This window comes from Musca autumnalis, unplaced genomic scaffold (assembly GCF_047663935.1).
Source record: "Musca autumnalis isolate F117 unplaced genomic scaffold, ASM4766393v1 scaffold_5, whole genome shotgun sequence".
NCBI lineage: Eukaryota > Metazoa > Arthropoda > Insecta > Diptera > Muscidae > Musca > Musca autumnalis.
The window spans coordinates 215079-236393 of NW_027412088.1; the positions used below are offsets into that span (position 1 = coordinate 215079).

Below are 21315 nucleotides of genomic sequence, written 5' to 3' on the forward strand. Positions count from 1 at the left end.
GTTGTGCATAATTCAACATCTCTTATTGATTATTTTCTTCTGTCCTCTATAGACAATCTTAGACTTTCAGGTCAATTCCAGTGCCCAGGTATTTCCCACCATGCTTTTATTTTCGTATCATTAACTATTCCGAAATGTAATAATACTCTGTTTTTTGAATATGTGGACTACAACGCATTATCTGAAAGTGGCATTGAAGAATTAATTATGGCGTGTAACTTTTCCGATATGTATTCAACGAACAATGTTGATTTACAATTGAATGTGTTTTATTCGAATTTATTCAATATCAATTCTGCGTTTCCGGTTCGAAGACGTAAAATATGTTACAAAAGAAAGGATTCCTGGTTCAATGATTCAGAAATTAAGCGATGCTTATCTCTCAGAAACCTGGCTTGGAATAATTATAATTTACATCCTTCTGCTGATAATTGGAAAGCTTTTTGTAGGTTGAGAAACAAGTCCAAACGGGTTATTAGGAGGATTAAAGCTCAAGTCCATGCTAGACTATTTGATGATAAAACTACAGCTGAATTATGGGGAATATTAAAAAAATATGGTGTGGGAAAAGAAAAAGATGTAATAGATATTGACGTAAATGACCTTAATGACTCATTTCGTTCATTTCAAAATTTAGAACCAACAAATTCTTCAATTACTTCCAGTTTTGATGGGCAATTTTCTTTTCGTTTGGTAGATGTATATGATTTAAGGAATTCGTTTTCTCGTATTAAATCCAAGGCAGTAGGATCAGATGGTCTAACATTAAAATTTATAAAAATTATTTGGCCCTATGTTGAATCACATATACTACATCTGGTTAACACCATTTTAATGTCATCAACATATCCGTCATTGTGGAAAATAGGCAAAATCATTCCCATTCGTAAGAATGATTTCTCTGACGCGTTTAGACCCATTTCGATGATGCCTATTTTATCTAAAATGGTTGAATATCTTATGAAGTCTCAAATTCTAGAACATATCACTTCCTTGTCTATACTCCATGACTGCCAATTAGGGTTTAGAAGAAATCGGAGTACAACATCGCTTCTAATTGGTCTAACCGACAACATTAGAAATGTACTTAGCAATCATGGCTGCTGTGTTCTTCTTTCCATTGATATGCAAAAGGCATTTGACAGAATTGACCACACAGTTCTTGTTAATAAACTTTGCACATATTTTGAATTTTCCCAATCTGCAGGTCGCTTAATGGGATCTTATCTTACTAATAGATTTCAATATATTTCGTGTAATGGTAACAATTCAGATCTTTTGCCAGTTTTGAGTGGGGTACCTCAAGGGTCAGTACTTGGACCGTTACTTTTTATAATGTTTATTAATGATCTATTTCCAATAATATCGAGTTCTAATTGTATTCCTTTTGGATTTGCTGATGATATACAGCTCCTTCTTAAATCTGATATGGGATATTGTGATGTTTTGCAGTGTGTCATTGACTCGTCAACGGCTATTTTAACCAATTGGTTATACCAAAATAAGCTGACCATAAATACATCTAAAACAAAGGCAATGCAATTTGGATTGGGAATAAATGCTAATATATCGGTTAAATTTGGTCACAGTGATATTGATTTTGTAAATAGTATTAAATGCCTTGGTCTCATTTTGGATAGACATTTAAACTTTGAGGAACACATAAATTCACTTGTTTCGAAAATAAATTTTCTTCTCAGAAAACTATATAATTTGGAACTAAATTTGCCTTTGAGCATAAGAAAAAAATTAGTTCATGCTATCATTATGCCCATTTTAATGTATTGTGTAGAAATTTATTCAGGCACAAATGCTAGTTATATGAAAAAAGTAGAATTAGTTTTCAATAGGGTAATTAGGTACATATATTCCTTACATATTCGCCAACATGTAACAACTCATGTTATTAATTTTCTTGGATGCAGTTTGTCTCACTTTATTGGCATACGCAATATGATGCATTTCCACAAAATTATTCGACTTCAATGTCCTCTTTTTCTGGTTAGATTGTTTGTGTTTTCTAAGTTTATAAGAAATCCGCAACTAGTTTATCCGAAATTAACTCCAATTTTGGAGCGTTTTTTCCACATAAGAGTTCCTAGGATATATAACTCCCTCCCACCTTGTTTAAAAATATTTAATTCATCTCAACCTTCATACCGTCAAAATCTTCTCCAACACATGCACTCACTTGAGTCACATTTATTGTGAGCTATATAATTATTCTTGATCTTTTCCATACTGTACAACTTTGTTTTACAAGACATTACAAAGCAATTTTGTGTTTCTTGTTTGTGAAATATTTTATGTGTCGATATTAAAGAAAAGTTTGAGTTTTAATAGGAGTCATCTCTAAATATATTTAAAGTTTTCTCCCAAAATATTCTTTAATTACTTTTTTTTCTATTTGTGAGTAGTTGAATTTTACACAATTTTGAGTGAATTTTACACAATGTAAATGAATTTATTAATTAGTAACATTTTTATAATGAAATTTACAGTTAGAGTAGTTGTCATTTAAATTTTTAGTTATTCCTACTTTAAATTGTATTTAAATTGTTGGAGTCTAAAAATGTAGTTTTTATTCAATTTAATATTTTTATCCATATTATTATACGTTATTTAATCTTTTCAAACTATGTATTGATTGTAGTATACTAGCCACATATGGCCATTTGGCTTGGCTTTGAAATGAATAAAATTTAAATAAAAAAAAAATGTGACCTGCACTTTGTTTACAAAAATACATGGTCAGACGGATGGACATGCCTTAATTGACACAGAAAGTGAATCTATGCAGATCACCAAAATTAACTAAGGGTCCATTTCGTTTCCTTTTGAATGTTGCAAACTAATTCACTAAGACATAATAAACCTTATCATAGTGTGGTGTGGGGTATTAAAATATGGTTATGTTTATTGTAATACCGTTTGTTATTATTAAACTATGTATTTTTGCAAAATTTAATAAAATATGAAAGATTTTATGTAAAATTCAATATTTTCTTTGTCTTAATGTGTTGCATATTTTGTGCATATGCAAAATATGCAGATATGCTAAAAAATAAAAAATATGAGCCTGACATTGCATTCAGTTTTCTTCGAAACGAATTTTGGTCCAATCAGAATTTTCGTATCTTTATTAATAAAAAACATGCAAAATCCGATGTCTAGTAATAATCGAGTAATAACTTGAGTAATATCTTTGGGTTGTTTTGGGAATCTTTACCCAGCAAAAAGTTTGCCTCCAAAGAGGCAGTTAAATGATATGTACAAGTGATCTGGAAGTGCATCAAATTATGCATTTTCACTCATGATTTTTACAAGAGCGTGACTACTGAAAGAGGCACTCCATTGCACTGCATTTTAACTGACCCTTTGGTACTGCATTTAAACTGACCCTCTGGCACTGCATTTTAACTGACCCTTTGGCATAGCATTTTAACTAACCCTTTGGGGTAGAATAGGAGGCAGTCCAAAGCACGTGTTTTGATACAGGCATTCTGCGGAAATTGTGCAAGCCATTATAAAATATCCCAGAACAAAAAAAAATGCATTTATTATTTGTGTAAAACAAAAATATTAAGAACTTTATTACATTAACACAAATTATGAAAATTCTCCATTGAATTCAATCGCAAACATGTGTGTTTCCTCCGCTCTCCATTTAATCCAAGCTGAACTGTTTTTGTTTCATCTGCTAAATGGGTTATCTTCCCATCACCAGTTAAGTTTTCGACATGTACTCCAACAGCACTCCATTCAGAAATTTTCTTCTCGTGAGTTACCGGAAAAATGTTCACAAATTAAATATTATTTAGTTTGTATTAACAAATGTTTGGAAATGTTAACACGCTTATCTCTTTTTGTAAAATGTATACCGCTGCCTGTAGAGATGTACAAACTGACTTATGTACATGTAGGGATCTCTAACAACTGCTAACAAAATGTAGCGAACGCGGAGTGTCTTTTTCACGACTCCGTTTGGACTGCATCCGGATGCTGTTTAATTGTGAGGAATTGGAGTGCCTTTTTCACGACTGCATCAAAACATGCCGTGACAGAACTAGTCCACATTGCACTACTTCCAATTTATTTTGCTGGGTAGTTATTCCCAAATGAACTTTGGGACGGCTAATATTTTATCCCAAAAACGCCGAAAAATCGGTGCATTACTTAAAAAGAAAAAATACACAGCCAGCCATTAAAAATCATAGCCTAATGACTTAGCATTTGTATGAACCACTAATTAACTTAACGAGTTGCATTCTTGAGTTGTGCCAAAGGAACTGTATTGAACTATCCAATGGCCAAAATCATTTGTATGCTTATTATATCATAAGTTATATTTTATGGCGTTACTCATACATACGATTTGATACTATTACAGTGAACATAGAACTAGATTATCACACTCTAGTGCATTGTACATTATAATGTTGAGATAACAAAAATTAATATAAAATATAAATAATAAATTAATATATAATATTTGTATATATTTTTAGGAAAAAATCAGCTTTCATTTTGAAGAATGTCTGGACTACATCAAAGCTGGCGTTGAAGCTATTATAGAAGATGAAGTTACATCCCGTTTTGAGGCTGAACAATTGAAAAGTTGGAATTTATTGACACGTACAAATCGCCAGTACGAATTTATTAATTGGAAAATCACACTTATATGGGTGCTGGGATTTGCTGTTAGATACACCATTCTTATGCCCATACGAGTTTTTGTCTGTTTCGTAGGTGTAAGTATCTGTCTGGAGTTATTGCCAATGCAATTAGTCTATGGATTATAAAAGTGACAACAGTGATTAACAAATGGTTTATAAAAAGAACAACCAAAAAAAACCAAACATTAATTCCGTTTTCCTTATACTTCCATCCTTCTTAGGTGGTCTTTGCTGTATGTTCAAACAGTTTAGTGGCCTTAATTCCATTTAAAATGATACGCCACTATTTTGCGGACATTGCCTTTAAGGTAACCTTTCGCATAATTTGCTTATCATTGTCGGCGGTGATAAATTTCTATAATGTCCAATATAAGCCAAAATCGACAGGGTTTTGTGTGGCAAATCACACTTCACCACTTGATGTGGGGATATTGTCGACTGATTGCACATTTTCACTGGTGAGAAACGAATTCAGTTAATAAAATGGGGATCTGAATGTTTTATACTAAAATTCTGCTTGCAATTTAATGTGTCTACTGGACGTTCTAAATTAAGACCACAAAGCCTTCTTAGAGTTAATATATTTTTAAAATCGAACAGGCTTCCAATGCGTCAATAAAAACCACATATATTTTCTAGCGACGGGCTATTTGTAATTACTGTTGTTGTTGTTGTAGCAGCATAAGTTTTATGTTGGATTGACAGCCGCTGGCCGAAACGATTTGTTTCGGGTCAATCCGGTACAAAGAACCCGCTGCCGTGGGGTTGATTTGTAATTAGTGTTTATTTTCGTCTTGTGCGTCCTCTGTTTCACTCTCATTAATATGCTTCATTTTCCATTTTTGTTGTGTTGTTTCTCCGCATCCTTCTTTCTTCCATTATGCATTCGTTATAACCAGGTAGTATGGCTTACTATATGTACAGCGGTTGTGGGTTATATGCCAGAAGGTGATCGTAAACGTCAGTTGGTTAACCGTATCTTACGGCATTGCTTCTCGGTGTTGTCCAGTGCTATATCTGCCGTAATTAACTATCACAATGAAGAAAATCGTCCAACAACGGGGATATGTGTTGCCAATCATACGAGTCCCATTGATGTGCTAGTGTTAATGTGTGACACAACATACTCATTGGTAAGTTTTGTATGCGTGCTTTATATGTATGTATGTGTGATTATATTATTGTATTTTGTTAGGATATTTTATGTTTCGGCATTGATGTTTATTATGTTTGTTTATTGTTTAAAATCTTTTTTGGTTGGGCTAATATCTGTGTAATATATTGTTGGTGATGGCGAGGATTAATACAAAAGAGATAATATCCAAAAGTGCTGCCATTTAAACATTCCAATATTGTGTTCCTTAATGTATATTTGACTCGAATAACTTTTAAACATATCGCTCTTTAACTCAACGAGCGGCATAACTTAAAAAAGCAAACAATTTTGGAGTTACCAACTTCTATTTTTTCTGCGACTTTTACTTCATCTTGTATCAACTTTTTATGTTGATATCTCTAAAACTCAGCAAGTTGCAGTTGTTAAGTCAAATTTCAATCTGCAACTTAACCCCAGTTTTTCTCGAAGCTAGACTTTTTGAGATGTGACACTCTTTGCGTAAATGAGCGATATAATAGAATGATAGACACTTCAAAATATTAGCCGATGAACCAATTGGGTAATATCGTCGGCATCACCATATTTTAACAAAATGTTTTTTTATTTCATTAATTCTAAAATTTGAACGAACATAGATTGGGCAACGACACGGTGGTTTCCTAGGCATTCTTCAAAGAGCATTAGCCCGCGCATCACCACATATTTGGTTTGAAAGAGGTGAAGCTAAAGATCGTCATGCTGTTGCCGAAAGACTTAAACAACACGTTTCGGATCCCAATAACCCACCTATCTTAATCTTCCCTGAGGGAACCTGTATCAATAACACTTCCGTGATGCAATTTAAAAAGGGCAGCTTTGAAGTTGGCGGTGTAATTTATCCAGTGGCAATAAAGTAAGTAAGATATTGTTGGTACATTCAAATAGCAGCATTTTGTGAGGAATATATTGAGGTGATATACTATGTTAATGCAGTGAATCGTAATGAGTAGACGTCTATTCGTTTTAGTAGACACACCGATCAAAAATTAAATCCCATCTTACCGCATCAAACTTTCCAGAAAGAAGTTCGCATACGCGGATGCAGTAAAATCACTAGTACAACCCAGCAAAAAAAAAAATTGGAAGTTGTGTAATGTGGGGTCAGGATTTCTCTGCATATTTCGGTGCAGTCCAACCGAGTTATGAAAAATCCACTCCGTTCGATACATTTTATAACATTCTATGTACAAGCAAGCCAGTTTATTGATCCCTACATGCAGCGACACAATTTCTTCCAAAGGCCAAAAAGAATGTATAAAATTCTAAGAATTTGTTATAAAATAAAGAAATACAAACTAAAGTTCCGAACATTTTTGAGGTAATTCACAAGAATTGCAGTCCATATCGAAAGCTGAACTAGTGAATAATGAAGCAAAATCAGTCGCGGTTGGGTGAAGTTCTTAATACTAATTAATTTTAGTCAGTGTTCGAAAATAAAAACTATGGTATCGTACAGGGTTTCGGAGTCGAACCATTTTTCCTTCGACTCCGACTCCAGGCCAGTTTTTTGTCACGACTCCGACTCCGGAGTCGACTCCGAGGGTAATTTCCTATACCACTAAAAATTAATAAAATTTGCTAAATTTTTCAACTTTTCCTATACTAGGACCCTATATGCTTATGTGTTCTTTTCTCTAAGACAATTTGTAATGCAATGCGATGTAAAATTGATGTTCCGTATTGAATCTGCTGTATCTTCTATCAAAAAGAACAACAACAACAGAAAGAATTTAGAAAGTTTCAGTAGATTTTGCCGAAATATATGTACGAGTATACCCGCCGATTATCAATTTAAAACAAAAACAAGTAGAACTGACGAGTTTGATTAAATTTTTTTTTGTACGGACACACAGAGGGGAAGCATAGGCATAAAGTTGCTCAAAACTCAAAATATGAAAATCGTTTTTTATGAAAAAATGTTGATAAACGGCAACCAGACTCTTTTCTACATTTGCTATAACCATCCTCGACTTTGTAAGATTAACCAATCCAATGCAGCAGTCGATTGAACTCAGCCTTACTGAAAACAAAAAGTAAATTTTCGAAAACTAACTAAATTAGGTGAACATTAAAATGACATTATTTTCGCGAAAACTAATATTTTTCAAGATTTATTGTTTTTGTACAGTCTCCGAACAAGATTAGCATTTAAATTTTTCAGATTGATTTTACATCTTTGCTCTTTAATAATGGTAATACATATCCTCTTTATGAAAATTGTTTATGATCATTTTTAAGATTACTACAATTTCAATAGTGAAAAAGTCTATTTCCCCGTCGTTTTCCGACCATAGTTTCTTCTAATTTTTTATGCGATTGAGCCTCAAATATCAGATTCAATCATAAAAAATTGCGCATATTTGCGCCATTCCGAAAAAATCTAATTTTTCTCAACTAAAATATGAAATATTTTTATATGGAATTGAAAGCTTTACTCACACTAAATTTTGATCCGCGTTATAACCGGGGCTCTAATTTATCAAACTAAACCAACACCTATCAAATATGTTTGCATTATTCAGAAACATTCACGGCTTTTCTCATGTGAATTGAGAAAAATTTTATTTAAGTAAATTTCAAAAAATAAAATTTGGAATGAAATATATGTATTAGGGTGGGGCGATTTCTGTGGAAGGAAAAAAACCTTAATGAGCCCTTCGCGTTTCTGATTCCTGGGATTGAACTGAGCAAAAAAGTCCACTGGACCATATATCTACCTTGAAAATCGAGCCTCCCGATTTTGACTTTAAGTTTTTTATTGACGTTTTTTGGATACTTTGGCATATAACAGCCAAACCATTGGGATTTTCGATCCAACACAAAGAGAAAGATTGTAGCCAAGACAGTAATTGAAAACTCTCTAATACATCGCAAAAGTATTGGAACGCTCTTTCAGGCAGTTTTGGCCCTATGAATGTGCAAACCTTTCGGAAAATGTCGATAAATGACATTGTGCTACAAAATTTGACCCGAAAAATATTCAAGTGTTCTGATGCAAAATTATATCGTGTTGGGATCCATGGACAACGACAATGCCTTCATTTCGTTTGGATCACTTCGTTTTATTTTTTTATAACGGTAAAAGTAGTGAAAATCTGGCTTTCTTACATTTTCAAATTTAAACGGGCATATCTTATTTTTTCCACAACGGATTTCGTTTGATCCTTCTTCCTTTTAAAGGGGTGAATAATGTCTTTTGAATAAGCTATTATTGTTTTAAATCGGTTAACAAATGGCTAAGTTATAGTGGTTTATGTCTGAAAATCCCCACAAAAAACCTATAAAGGAATTTCTCATAATTTTCAAAAATATAATGTTTTTTGTTTTGTTCAATATTTATTTTGAAAATTATTAGAAATTCCTTTATAGGTTTTTTGTGGGGATTTTCAGACATAAACCACTATAACTTAGCCATTTGTTAACCGATTTAAAACAATAATAGCTTATTCAAAAGACATTATTCACCCCTTTAAAAGGAAGAAGGATCAAACGAAATCCGTTGTGGAAAAAATAAGATATGCCCGTTTAAATTTGAAAATGTAAGAAAGCCAGATTTTCACTACTTTTACCGTTATAAAAAAATAAAACGAAGTGACCCAAACGAAATGAAAGCATTGTCGTTGTCCATGGATCCCAACACGATATAATTTAGCATCAGAACACTTGAATATTTTTCGGGTCAAATTTTGTAGCACAATGTCATTTATCGACATTTTCCGAAAAGTTTGCACATACTTAAGGCCAAAACTGCCTGAAGGAGCGTTCCAATGCTTTTGCGATGTATTAGAGAGTTTTCAATTACTGTTTTGGCTACAATGTTTGTCTTTGTGTTGGATCGAAAATCTCAATGGTTTGGCTGTTATATGCCAAAATATCCAAAAAACGTCAATAAAAAACTTAAAGTCAAAATCGGGAGGCTCGATTTTCATCGTAGACATATGGTCCAGTAGACTTTTTTGCTCAGTTCAACCCCAGGAATCAGAAACGCGAAGGGCCCATTAAGGTTTTCAAATCGCCCCGGCCTAATATGTAGGTATACATCTGTACTGATTTGTTTGAAAATTGGCTCAATGTTATTTAAGGCTAGTTCAGGTTGCATGTGTCAAATTTCAGTGATTTTGGTGCATTTTTATCTCATATCAGATGCGAATATATATGGAAGCTGCATCCAAATCTGGACCGATTTTCATTATTTTCTATAGGATTAATCCTTGTGCAGAAGATATGCTTTGTGCAAAATATTATATCAATCGTAGTATAAATGAGCTTTCTAGGACTTTTGATCAACTTTTAACACAAATTTCCCGTCTGTGGGACGGGTCACATATCTTTTTCGTTTTATTTTGTCGAAATATGAAGATGGGTATGCCAACAGTAATTTGTTACTTACAGATTTTATGAAAGCGAAATTTTGACTTCTACAGTTCCCTTTTTTTATGCATATTTTTTAATTCGTTTCGCTTAAATACACGATTGTTATGTTCTTAATGATCCTACAAAAACATATGCTGATCGGTTTATTCGTTTTCGACCTTCAGTGGTCACCGCAAACTGCTTTATTAAAAACAGTGTTTCGTAGGTGGCCATTTGTCAGAAAACTGTGCAATATTTTTCAAAAAAAAAAAAAAAAAAATCTGAAAGTAGCTCAAGGTATTATAAATCAGATGAAAACAATATCTTTTGGAAAAAATTGGTAGATTACTTGTAAAAATTCATGAAAAATTTCATTTTTCGTGCACAATAAGTGACCATAACCCCTTAATTGTGGACAAAATAAACTTATAATACTTTTTCCACATTATATTGTGAAGTATAAATATGTGAGATCTAAAACTAGTATTCCAGAGTGTATATAAGTTTTGTCATAAATGTGATAGTATATTAAGAAATCGATTCATATTGAAAGATGCAATTATAATTCTTTTGTCAAGGAACATTACTAAATATAATAAATCCTTTGCTTACAAGTTTACTCATAGATTTCCTATAAAATGAATAAACGATTTATCAAAATGTTAATAAAGTTAATCTCTCTATCATAAAATAAAAACTCTTTTGATAAATGTAGAAAAAAACATTTTGCCCGGAGTCGGAGTCGAGCTTTTTTCACGACTCCAGACTCCGACTCCGACTCCAGCAAAATTTGCTAGACTCCGACTCCAGACTCCGACTCCGCAGCCCTGGTATCGTACCATACCGTTCTGTACCGTACCAAGGTGGATAGGTACACTACGATAGTGTACCGCTCCGGAACACAAACACTAAAAAATATTTTAGTGATACTGTACCGGAGCACAACGATAATCGTAGTGTACCGCATGCCGGAGCACTAAAAATCGTAGTGTTCCTACTGCGGAGCACTACAAATTTTAGTGTTCCGACTGCCGGATCACTAAAAATCGTAGTGCACAACGTGTTGGAACACTAAAAAATAACAAAGGTATTATGTTTTCTTAGGAAAATGAAATATTTGGTTAAATTTGATTAAATAAAAATTAAGATAAACTATTACATCCATGTATGTTTAAATTAGTTAAACACGTTGCGAAATTTGGTCAAAAATATGAAAAAAAAACAATATTTAGTTCTTGTGGAATGAAGCACAAAAATCGTAGTGCTCCGACTTCCGGAGCACTAAAAATCGTTTTGTACCACGTTTTGAAACTATAAGGTACTTTTTAGTACTTTTTAAAAGCAACTTACGCAACCTAAAACCTCAATTTCCATGACTGTGTTTTCCCGCGAAAACGGGGCTTTTACATATGCGAGTTCAGTTAAAAAAACGACTAATTCGTAAAATCCGGTATGGAGAGCATAACCTGGTCCATTATTATTGGAACATAACACTATTGAGAACAGTCCGGTATGGAGAGCATAACCTGGTCCATTATTATTGGAACATAACATTATTGAGAACAGTCGCGGACGCCAAAATAAGAACACATATAATGCAAAGTTCAAAGGGTGTTTTCAATTTGAAAAATGTGCTAAAATTTCCTTCAGTGTATTTAAATAGCGGATGTTTTCATATCAGATTATCTTCCTCTAAATGTGGAGCACATGTCCAAACCTTTACACGGCAGACTTGTTCGCGGAAAAATAATTTTATTGAACAAAACATCAAGGTTTTTATAAGAAATTTTGACGTTTTTCATACTTATTTTGAAAATGTTCCATGTTATCAGCATCCGCAGCACTCGAATGTATCCGTCGAGGTTGTCTGTGTCATATTCTATCTTATTGTGAAGAAATATGGCATAACTGCGCGACTCTTATTGATATTCCGAGATGTTTCTATTGTCTGTCAATTTAAACCAGTTTACGCTGTTATTTCGGCGTCCGCGGAATTATTTATATGGTTTTATTGGTGAGAAATTATTAGAAAGCCCCGCTTTATCGACTGAAAGAAAATTTGGCGTTAATATCTCCACAATACACGAAAATAAAATGACTGTTCTATCCTGATGACCGAAAATAAATGCCTATTTTTCATAGTACTATCGGAAAAATGATCAGAAAATAATTTCGCGAAAAGCTAGAAACGTAATTCTTTCTGTGATTGATACGGAACATCATAGGCTTTAAATCCCTACAAGATTAAAATCGAAGATTCATTCGTTTTGGGATAAATACGCTAACATTAACAAAAATTTAGGTGTTCTATTCTACTGACTTGGAGTGTATTTCTTTAATAAATAAAAATTTAAAGAAAATGTGCAAAACACCTGATTTGGTTGTTGGACAATGGAGCACTAAAAATCGTAGTGTACCACGTGCAAAACAATAAGGTAAAATACCACACATGAGTTTATTATGATTCGTGAGGAAAATTTAATATTTTATGTTTTTTTTTAATATATACAAATTAAGAAATAAAAATTAGTAGGAAATGTGAAAAACATTTACTGTTCGACGTTTAGATAATCATCTGTTTAATATGATTTGTGAGGTAAATTAAATATTTGATGGCTGACAAGTAAAAATTAATAAACACAAATTAATATGAGGATGTTATATGTACTTAAAATTAGTTACAAAATTTGAGAACTTTAGTAGAAAATATGACAAAATGTATGTGGTACAAATTTTTTAAAGCACTATTTATTAATTTTTTTACATATACAGGTATGTGATGGAAAACAATTCGACTCGTTTTGCCATAAATCGAAATCGTATATCTCTTATTTTGGTGAATACTTCAATAAAATTGAAAATGAATTTTAAAAGTATTTTTCAAATAAGGGGCGTTTGCGAAGCAAAACTATATATATCATCAACGGCACTCCGATTGTATACCATTTCGATTCTGCAAATCGAGTCGATTCGGTTTTCATCACATACCCGATAATCAAAAATATTACACGTTACTATGGTTGCACATTTAGACGCTCCGTCTGATGTATCAGAATAACAATACTTAGCATGATAAAGATATAGATTTCCGTAGAAAAATTGTCTTCTTGATTTTCATGAATTACTTAAAATTTTTAATGTGAACAAAAGAAATAACGAACGGAAAATATTGATAACAACACAAAGTTTGCGGAAATTGTACCTGTAACTTTTTGTATCAAAAAATATTCCTTAATGAATGCAGTTGAAGAAAGTATGTGGATTTTCCCAATTAGAATTGTACGTTTAAAGTCACTTATTATTCTGGTGAAATTCGACCTGTTGATATTTGTACAGCAAACAGTTGGTATGTTCCTTTACTTTTAAAATTGTAAAAGTGGTGAACTGCTCTCATATAAATTGTATGTTTTTAAAAGTAAGGGAACACTTTGCAGGTAAACAGTGGTAAAAACTGGTAACCTGAGGCACGCAAAGGAACACGACTAATATCACTCAATGAGAATGTGCTGATTTTCCTCAAGTAGAATTGTACATTTAAAGTCAACTTTAAGATTTCGGGATAAATATTACCACACACTTATTATTTAGTGGAAATTGTACCTGTTGATATTTGTACAAGAAACAATATTCATCAATGAAATACGCGGATTTTCCGCAAGTAGGATTGTACGTTGAAAGTCACTTATTATTTTAGGGAAATTGTACCAGTTGATGTTTCTACAACAAACAATATTCCTCAATGTAGTTTTACGGGAATTTTCCGAAAATAAACATTACACTCATACCTCTTTATACGGGATAGATACGTTCCCAAAATGTCGACCGTAAAGCGAAACGCCGTAATCCATATTAACAGTAAAGGGGAGTACACACTAACAGTCAAAACTGACAGTCAACGTACTTTTAGGACAATTTTCCGGCAAATAACAACTTTTATTTAGTTAGAAACGTTTGAAATACAATATTTACGGTATTATTTAGAGATTACAAAAGAAATTTTTCAGTTAGGCTTTGATATTCACGAAATAGACCTCGATGACTGTCAGTTTTGCTTGTCAATGTGTACTATACTTAAGAGATCGGTTCCGATTTATTGTAAAAATAAGGTTTGAATTCACAATTTTTAATGGCATCCATGATTGAATAATTTTCCACACCTCTTTCATTGAAGATTTGTCATCACTTTTGTTTATAACTTGCTGTAAAGTTCTTCGTAAGTAATATGCTTTAAAATTTGCAATGACTCCTTGATCCATAGGTTGAATAAGAGAAACGCATATTTCGGATAAGTTAGCAGGATGTCCTGGAGCATTCTCCATTAGGAGTAATGTCTTGTGACTTAAATTTTTTTCTGCAAATAGGCTTTCACTTCTGGACAAAAATTATTTTTGAACCAATCCCCAAAAAGATATTTAGTCACCCAAGCCTTCTTGTTTGACTTCCGTATAACATGTAACTGCTTTTTGTCCAATCCTTTGAAAGCTCTCGGGTTTTCGGACATATAAACCAACAATGGTTTAAGTTTGAAGTCTCCAGAAGCATTACCACAGAGCAACGATGTGAGTCTTTCCTTGGACACCTTGTAACCAGATGTAGATTTCTCAGTACAACCCTGTCTCGTCAACATTAAAAACCTGTTCGGGACAATATCCTCCATTACGTATAATCACTTTCAAAACGTTTGGATAATTTTTGGTGAGTGTATGTATGCATTTTTTTTGTTTACAATTCATAGCAAAACGGTAAATTAACGATTTCTTCTGGCCGTATAACGAGACACAAAGCGCCGTAAAGCGAAGGTGTTCCATAATTTAAACAGGCAGTTATAGTGAAATGCCGTAAAAAGAGGGGCCGTATAAAGAGGTATGAGTGTATTATGACACTATCTTTTGGACACATTTACATGTAAAATGCCTATCAAAAAAATCTTATATTTCCACATAGATCATAAGAACCATATGTGTGGTTCATTACCTTTACGTTATTGTTTAGTGTTGCAGCTCGTGGAACGCTACGATTTTTAGTGCTCCGCAGTCGAAACACTGGACTTTTTAGTCGCCATTGTACAACAATCTGATGATTTTTTTCAAAAGCTATTAACGTTTGTAACTAATATAAAACACATGGATTTAACATGTTAATTTTATTTAGTAATTTTTAATTATTAATATTTTGTCCCACAAGCCATCAAATATTTAATTTTCCTCAGAAATCATAATATACAGCGTTTCGACTCATAGTGCGCCTCGATTTTTAGAGATCCGGCAGTCGGAACACTACAATTTTTAGTGCTCCGCATTTGAACACTACGATTTTTAGTGCTCTACAGTCGTACAGTACAATTTTTAGTGCTCCATTGTGCAAAAACCAGTCAGATGTTTTTCACATTTTCTACTAATTTTTATTTCTTAATTTGTATTCAGTCAAATTATTGTTTTGCACGTGGTACACTACGATTTTTAGTGATCCGGTAGTCGGAACACTACAGTGCTCCGCATTGTCCAAAAATCAAATCAGACTTTTTTTCACGTGTTCTATTATATTTTATTTCTTAATTTGTATTTATTAAAAAGATTATAATAATAAATAATAAACTCCTGTGTGGTATTTTTTATGTATCCACAGTCAGAACACTACAATTTTTAGTGCGCCATTGTACAACAACCGAATCAAAGTTTTTTTATATTTTCTACTTAAGGTCCAAACGTTATTAATTAATATGTATACATACATGAATTTGACAGGCGTATCTGTGTTTTTATACCCTCCACCATAGGATGGGGGTATATTAAGTTTGTCACTACGTTTGTAACTACTCGAAATAATCATTGTAGACCCCACAAGGAATATATATTCTTGATCAGCTTGCAATTCTACATCGATATAGCCATGTCCGTCCGTCTGTGGAAATCACTCTAGCGTCACAACGGATTGACGTAGGTTGATGAAATTTTGGGAAAATATGTTATATTTACGTAGGACTTTTGGTATTGAAAGCGGGCTATGTAAGTCCACGCTTTCGTATAGCCCCCATACAAAATAACGTGTGACGCGTCGTCGTTTTAAGGAATTTTTAAGATATTTGTCCCATTTTAGCACCGAATTGGTTGTAATTTGGTGCTTTGTGTCTCCAGAGGCCAACAAATATTCCTACCAAAGTTGGGTATATAGGTCCACGTTTTGGTATAACCCCCATATAAGGCCCCATATAAAGTACGCACCATTTTAATATATTTTGAATGTATTAGACCCATTTGTCCACAGAATTGGTTGTAATTTAGTATTTTGTGTCTTCAGAGGCCAGAAAACATTCCTACCAAAGTTGGGTTATATAGGTCCACGTTTTGGTATAGCCCCCACATAAGGCCCCTTATGTGTATGTGTTTCAAACAGAATGAGAGAAAACAGAAGAGACAAATTTATTATAAGCACAGTGGAACGGACCCGAAATTTCCTTAGACATAACAAAAATATATTGATACTAAATGCAGACAAAGGTAACGTAACTGTAGCTATAGAGAAAAAAGATTATCAAGAAAGAATGCAAGCAATATTATCTGATATGATGACATACCAGCGTATTACTAAAGACCCAACGTCAGGATTACAAAAGAAAAATAACGAGCTAGTAGAAGAACTATTTAAAAACCAGGTCATAACAGCAATGGAGAAAAAACGATTAAAGACAGATACAGCTACCGCACCTAGAATATATGGATTACCAAAAATCCACAAAGATGGTTACCCTCTCAGACCGATTTGCTCGTCTATAAACTCACCATCAATCAAGCTGTGCAAATACATAGTGAATATACTTAAGAACTTGACTAAAGATTCAATTTACAACATAAAAGATTCGGTGCAATTTAGAGATAAGATTAAAAACATGACGATTTACGATGATGAAAAAATGGTTTCCTTTGACGTGGTTTCGTTGTTTCCTAGCATACCAGTAGATTTAGGACTACAAATAATAGAGGATAGATGGAATGACATTCAACAACACACGCAGATACCAAAACATTTGTTCCTAAATATTGTAAAGTTCTGCATTAAGGAAAACAGATACTTTAAGTACGAAGACAAACTTTATAAACAGAAAGTGGGCTTACCGATGGGCTCCCCAGCGTCACCCATTATAGCCGACTTGGTGATGGAAACACTATTAAAATCTTCAATGGGATTACTTTCTACAAAACCAAAGATACTGACGAAATACGTGGATGATTTATTTGCAATAGTTAGGAAAGATGCAATTGATGAAACATTGACTACGCTAAATAATTTTCATAAAAACATAAAATTTACGCTAGAAGAAGAATCTGACGGAAAAATTCCATATTTGGACACACTAGTTATAAAAAATGTCGACAACCAAATACAACTAAACTGGTACCAGAAACCAACAGCCTCTGGAAGACTCATAAATTTCCACTCAAAGCATACAAAGAGGACAATTATTAATACGGCAAACAACCTAATAAATAGAGTGATGAATATAAGTGATGAACAATTCCACGATGAAAATAAGATAAAAATCACAAAAATACTTACCCAAAACAATTTCCCAATACAATTAACGAAGTCATTATTAAACAAGTATAAACCACAAACAAGAAAACCCAAAGAAGAAAAAACACCGAAAATATATAAATCGCTGATATATATACCAAATATATCAGAAAGATTGGAAAAATCGGACATATACGATAAAAACAAATATACAATAGCCCATAGTTCTAATAACACAACCAAAACAATATTTAGTCAAATAAAAAGTAAGATACCTAAAATGGAAAGGAGTAATGTGATCTATCAAATTGAATGTGGAGGTAATAATAAAGAAAATTGTAGCAAACTATATGTTGGTACAACCAAAAATAAACTTAAAACAAGAATGTCAGCACACAAGTCGGACATAAAACTACGAAATACAAATACAACACAGAAAACAGCGCTTGCAGAACACTGTAAGCATCATAATCACATACCCAACATAGATGGAGTGAGAGTTCTTCAAACAGAGAGTCATTACAACAAAAGACTTACATTAGAGATGCTCCACATAAATCGCTTGCCAACAACAAAACGAATAAACAGCAAAACAGACACAGACAATACAGCATATTGTTACAGATATCTGACGCAGAAGAATAATCGCTCAATATGTAAATAATCAGTGCAATACTAAACTTTGACGATGGTAGACATACTACGCTAGATTTAAGTTTGTTATTATTATTTACACGTAAGCGATATTTATTATTTTTCTGTGATTATACATTTTATTTATTTTTACATATTTTTACACTTATTTGTAACAAATGCTGTGATATAGATTATAAGTCGTATTTTGTCTTTATTTGTAGATCAAAAAACACTCCCTGAAGATGGAATTTAATTAATTCCGAAATATTGGAGAAGAAATAAAGAACACATAAAGACCTCAAGCTCGAAATAAGAATTTTCATTTAATAACAAATCGAAAGGTCGATAAAATCAACAAATAATTTAATTTTCCTCCCAAATCATAATAAACTCGTGTGTGGTACATTATCATTACGTTATTTTTTAGTGTTCCGACATGTGGTACACTACGATTTTTTAGTTCTCCGACTGCGGAGCACTACGATTTTTAGTGTTCCGACTGCGGTACCCAACGTTTTTAGTGTACCAAAATGTGGTACACTACGTTTATCGTTGTGCTCCGGAACAGTATCACTAAAATATTTTTTAGTGTGTGTGTTCCGGAACACTAACGCTAAAAAATATTTTAGTGATACTGTACTCGGAGCGGTACACTATGTTAGTGTACTGTTTATTTTCGAACTCTGATTTTAGTACATTTTTTTCGAATTTTTTTCAATGAATTCCTCAATATATTTTAAAAGAGAGCGCGCAGGTAGAAAGCTCTTAATTTTGCTCACTAGCACGCAGTCTATTTTGAATCCAAATCGCGACTTTTGATGCAGTGTTTAGGATTGAATTTAAACACATTCTTCTGAATGTGTTTTTAATCAGTCTAAAGATGAAATAATAGATGCAAGTCACTGCGAAATATTACAGAATAAATAAAATACATTTTTATTTGTGTAAAACCAGAATAGTAAGAACTTTTACATTAACACAAATAATAAAAATGTTGCTAATAATAATCATGCTTACCATTTTTCTTCCTCAGGTACGACCCACGTTTCGGCGATGCCTTTTGGAACAGCTCCAAATATTCGATGATACAATATCTGTACATGATGATGACATCCTGGGCTATAGTTTGTGATGTTTGGTACTTACCTCCCATGTATAGACAACAGGGCGAATCAGCCATTGATTTCGCTAATCGAGTAAAAAGCGTTATCGCTAAGCAAGGTGGACTTGTCGATTTGGTGTGGGATGGTCAACTGAAACGTATGAAACCGAAGAAAGAATGGAAAGAAATGCAACAAGTGGAATTTATAAAACGTCTTAAAGGAGATTAACTTAATGTAACAAGAAACCTATGTATTTTAAGGAATATATAATATATATTAGAATATGTTTCCAAAACACTATCCATAAACATACCAATAAACTAAATAATTGTAATTTATTGTACCACATATACATAATATACACATTTTTCAGAGTAACTGTTTAAGTGGAACCAAATAAAAATAAAATGGATTTTAAGTGTAAAATTTGAATTTTTGTTTTTTTAACATATAGAAATGAGTGCACCCTGATTTTCCGATTCGAATTAACTCAATAATATGAAACCTATTTTTTATAGGCGAGTCCGAACAAGGTGTCTTACGACACCACTTGTAGAGACGTTTGACTTAAGTCCTCAGGAAATGTCGCCAACATTATGCTGAAGGGTATTTTGCCACAGTTGAAAATTTAGAGATATTATGTGTGTTCGTTTACTTACAATTTGTACAAATTGTTACTGGATGTTGTTCGTTTACTCTACAGTACCATTCAAAATACCTTAGTCGATTCCAAGAAGTTACTGGACATTTACAAATTAGTGAGTACATGAACAGACCTATTATTTAAATCTGGGAGTGGATGTTGATGTTATTGTTATATTATAATAGTTAGTCTTTTTCATTGCATAGCTGGGTTCATTTTGTTATAGGTTTTGATCTTGCAGTAGCAACATTTTTAATTTGTGAGGGGAGTAAAACATTCGTTAACTTTATGTAATACTTTTTTGTTTTTCAATATAGTCAGGCTTAATCCCATAGTCGTTGTTTTAATATTTTATTAAAACAACTTTAATTTATTAGTGGGAAAAAATTGGCGGTGTTTACCAAGGGGTAAGGCAGGGAATACTATTTGAGCTAGCAATTGACACTTGGGTATAAAAAGTTTCTTGTTGAAAAACAAGAAATAAGGGAACTGATGAAGATCTGTGGCGAGATCTGAAACTATAGTATTCCCTGCCTTACCCCTTGGTAAACACCGCCAAAAAATGTAAGCCCACCAAAACGTAGCTCGGGGGGTCAGACTTTTTGGCGAAACAAAAGCCACTTTTGATGAGGTGTGGAAGGATGTTGCGGAGCAATTAAATAGTTGTGGTCCACCAACCCGTACACCAAATGAATGGCACAGAGTGTGGACTCATTTTTAATCCAAAGTAAAGAAAAAATGTCTCAAAAGAAGAACAACATTACAGCTACAGGAGGTGGACCATAACAAGAAATATCTTTGTCGTCGATGGAGGTGCGATCTATGGAATTGAAGAGACATGGGATGATAATAACAGTGAAATTGGACAATCTGCTAAAGTAGAAAATGAAAGACCTCAAAATGAAGTAGAAATTGCAACGTTCTTGCTAACAAAACGTTTAAATTAAAATATCCTTTTTTATTCAGATATAAATGGTGAACATCTTCCTTTGACGATGTGGGTTGAGTATCCCGAGGTTAAAGTCATTGCCATGGGATAGATGCTACGTTAACTATATTTTCTTCACTATCATCAAAAAATAGTTCCACTGAGCTTATCATATTAGAAAACTATAACTTTTGTGTAAAACCTGTTCTGATATTTTTTCCGATTTATTCAAACCAAAAAAAAAAAAAACGCTCCGCTACATCACCGATAACTTGTTATCGACGATTATTTTCTATCGCTTTGCGTAG

At 33.1% G+C, this 21315-nt stretch overlaps 1 protein-coding gene across 2 annotated transcripts in view; it reads left to right on the forward strand.

The window, feature by feature from the left end:
• The window catches only part of Gpat4 (Glycerol-3-phosphate acyltransferase 4), a 40318-nt gene extending 20456 nt beyond the window's left edge, over positions 1 to 19862 (forward strand). The window contains exons 3-6 of one of the 2 annotated variants that reach the window (XM_073957433.1): positions 4509 to 4751; positions 5576 to 5809; positions 6429 to 6685; positions 19367 to 19862. In XM_073957433.1, coding sequence (XP_073813534.1) covers positions 4509 to 4751; positions 5576 to 5809; positions 6429 to 6685; positions 19367 to 19664 — 1032 coding nt within the window. In that variant the 3' untranslated portion in view covers positions 19665 to 19862. Of the gene's footprint in view, positions 1 to 4508; positions 4752 to 4897; positions 5135 to 5575; positions 5810 to 6428; positions 6686 to 19366 lie in introns of both variants that reach the window. The other variant, XM_073957432.1, reaches the window with a different exon arrangement.
• Positions 19863 to 21315: the final 1453 nt, after the last annotated feature.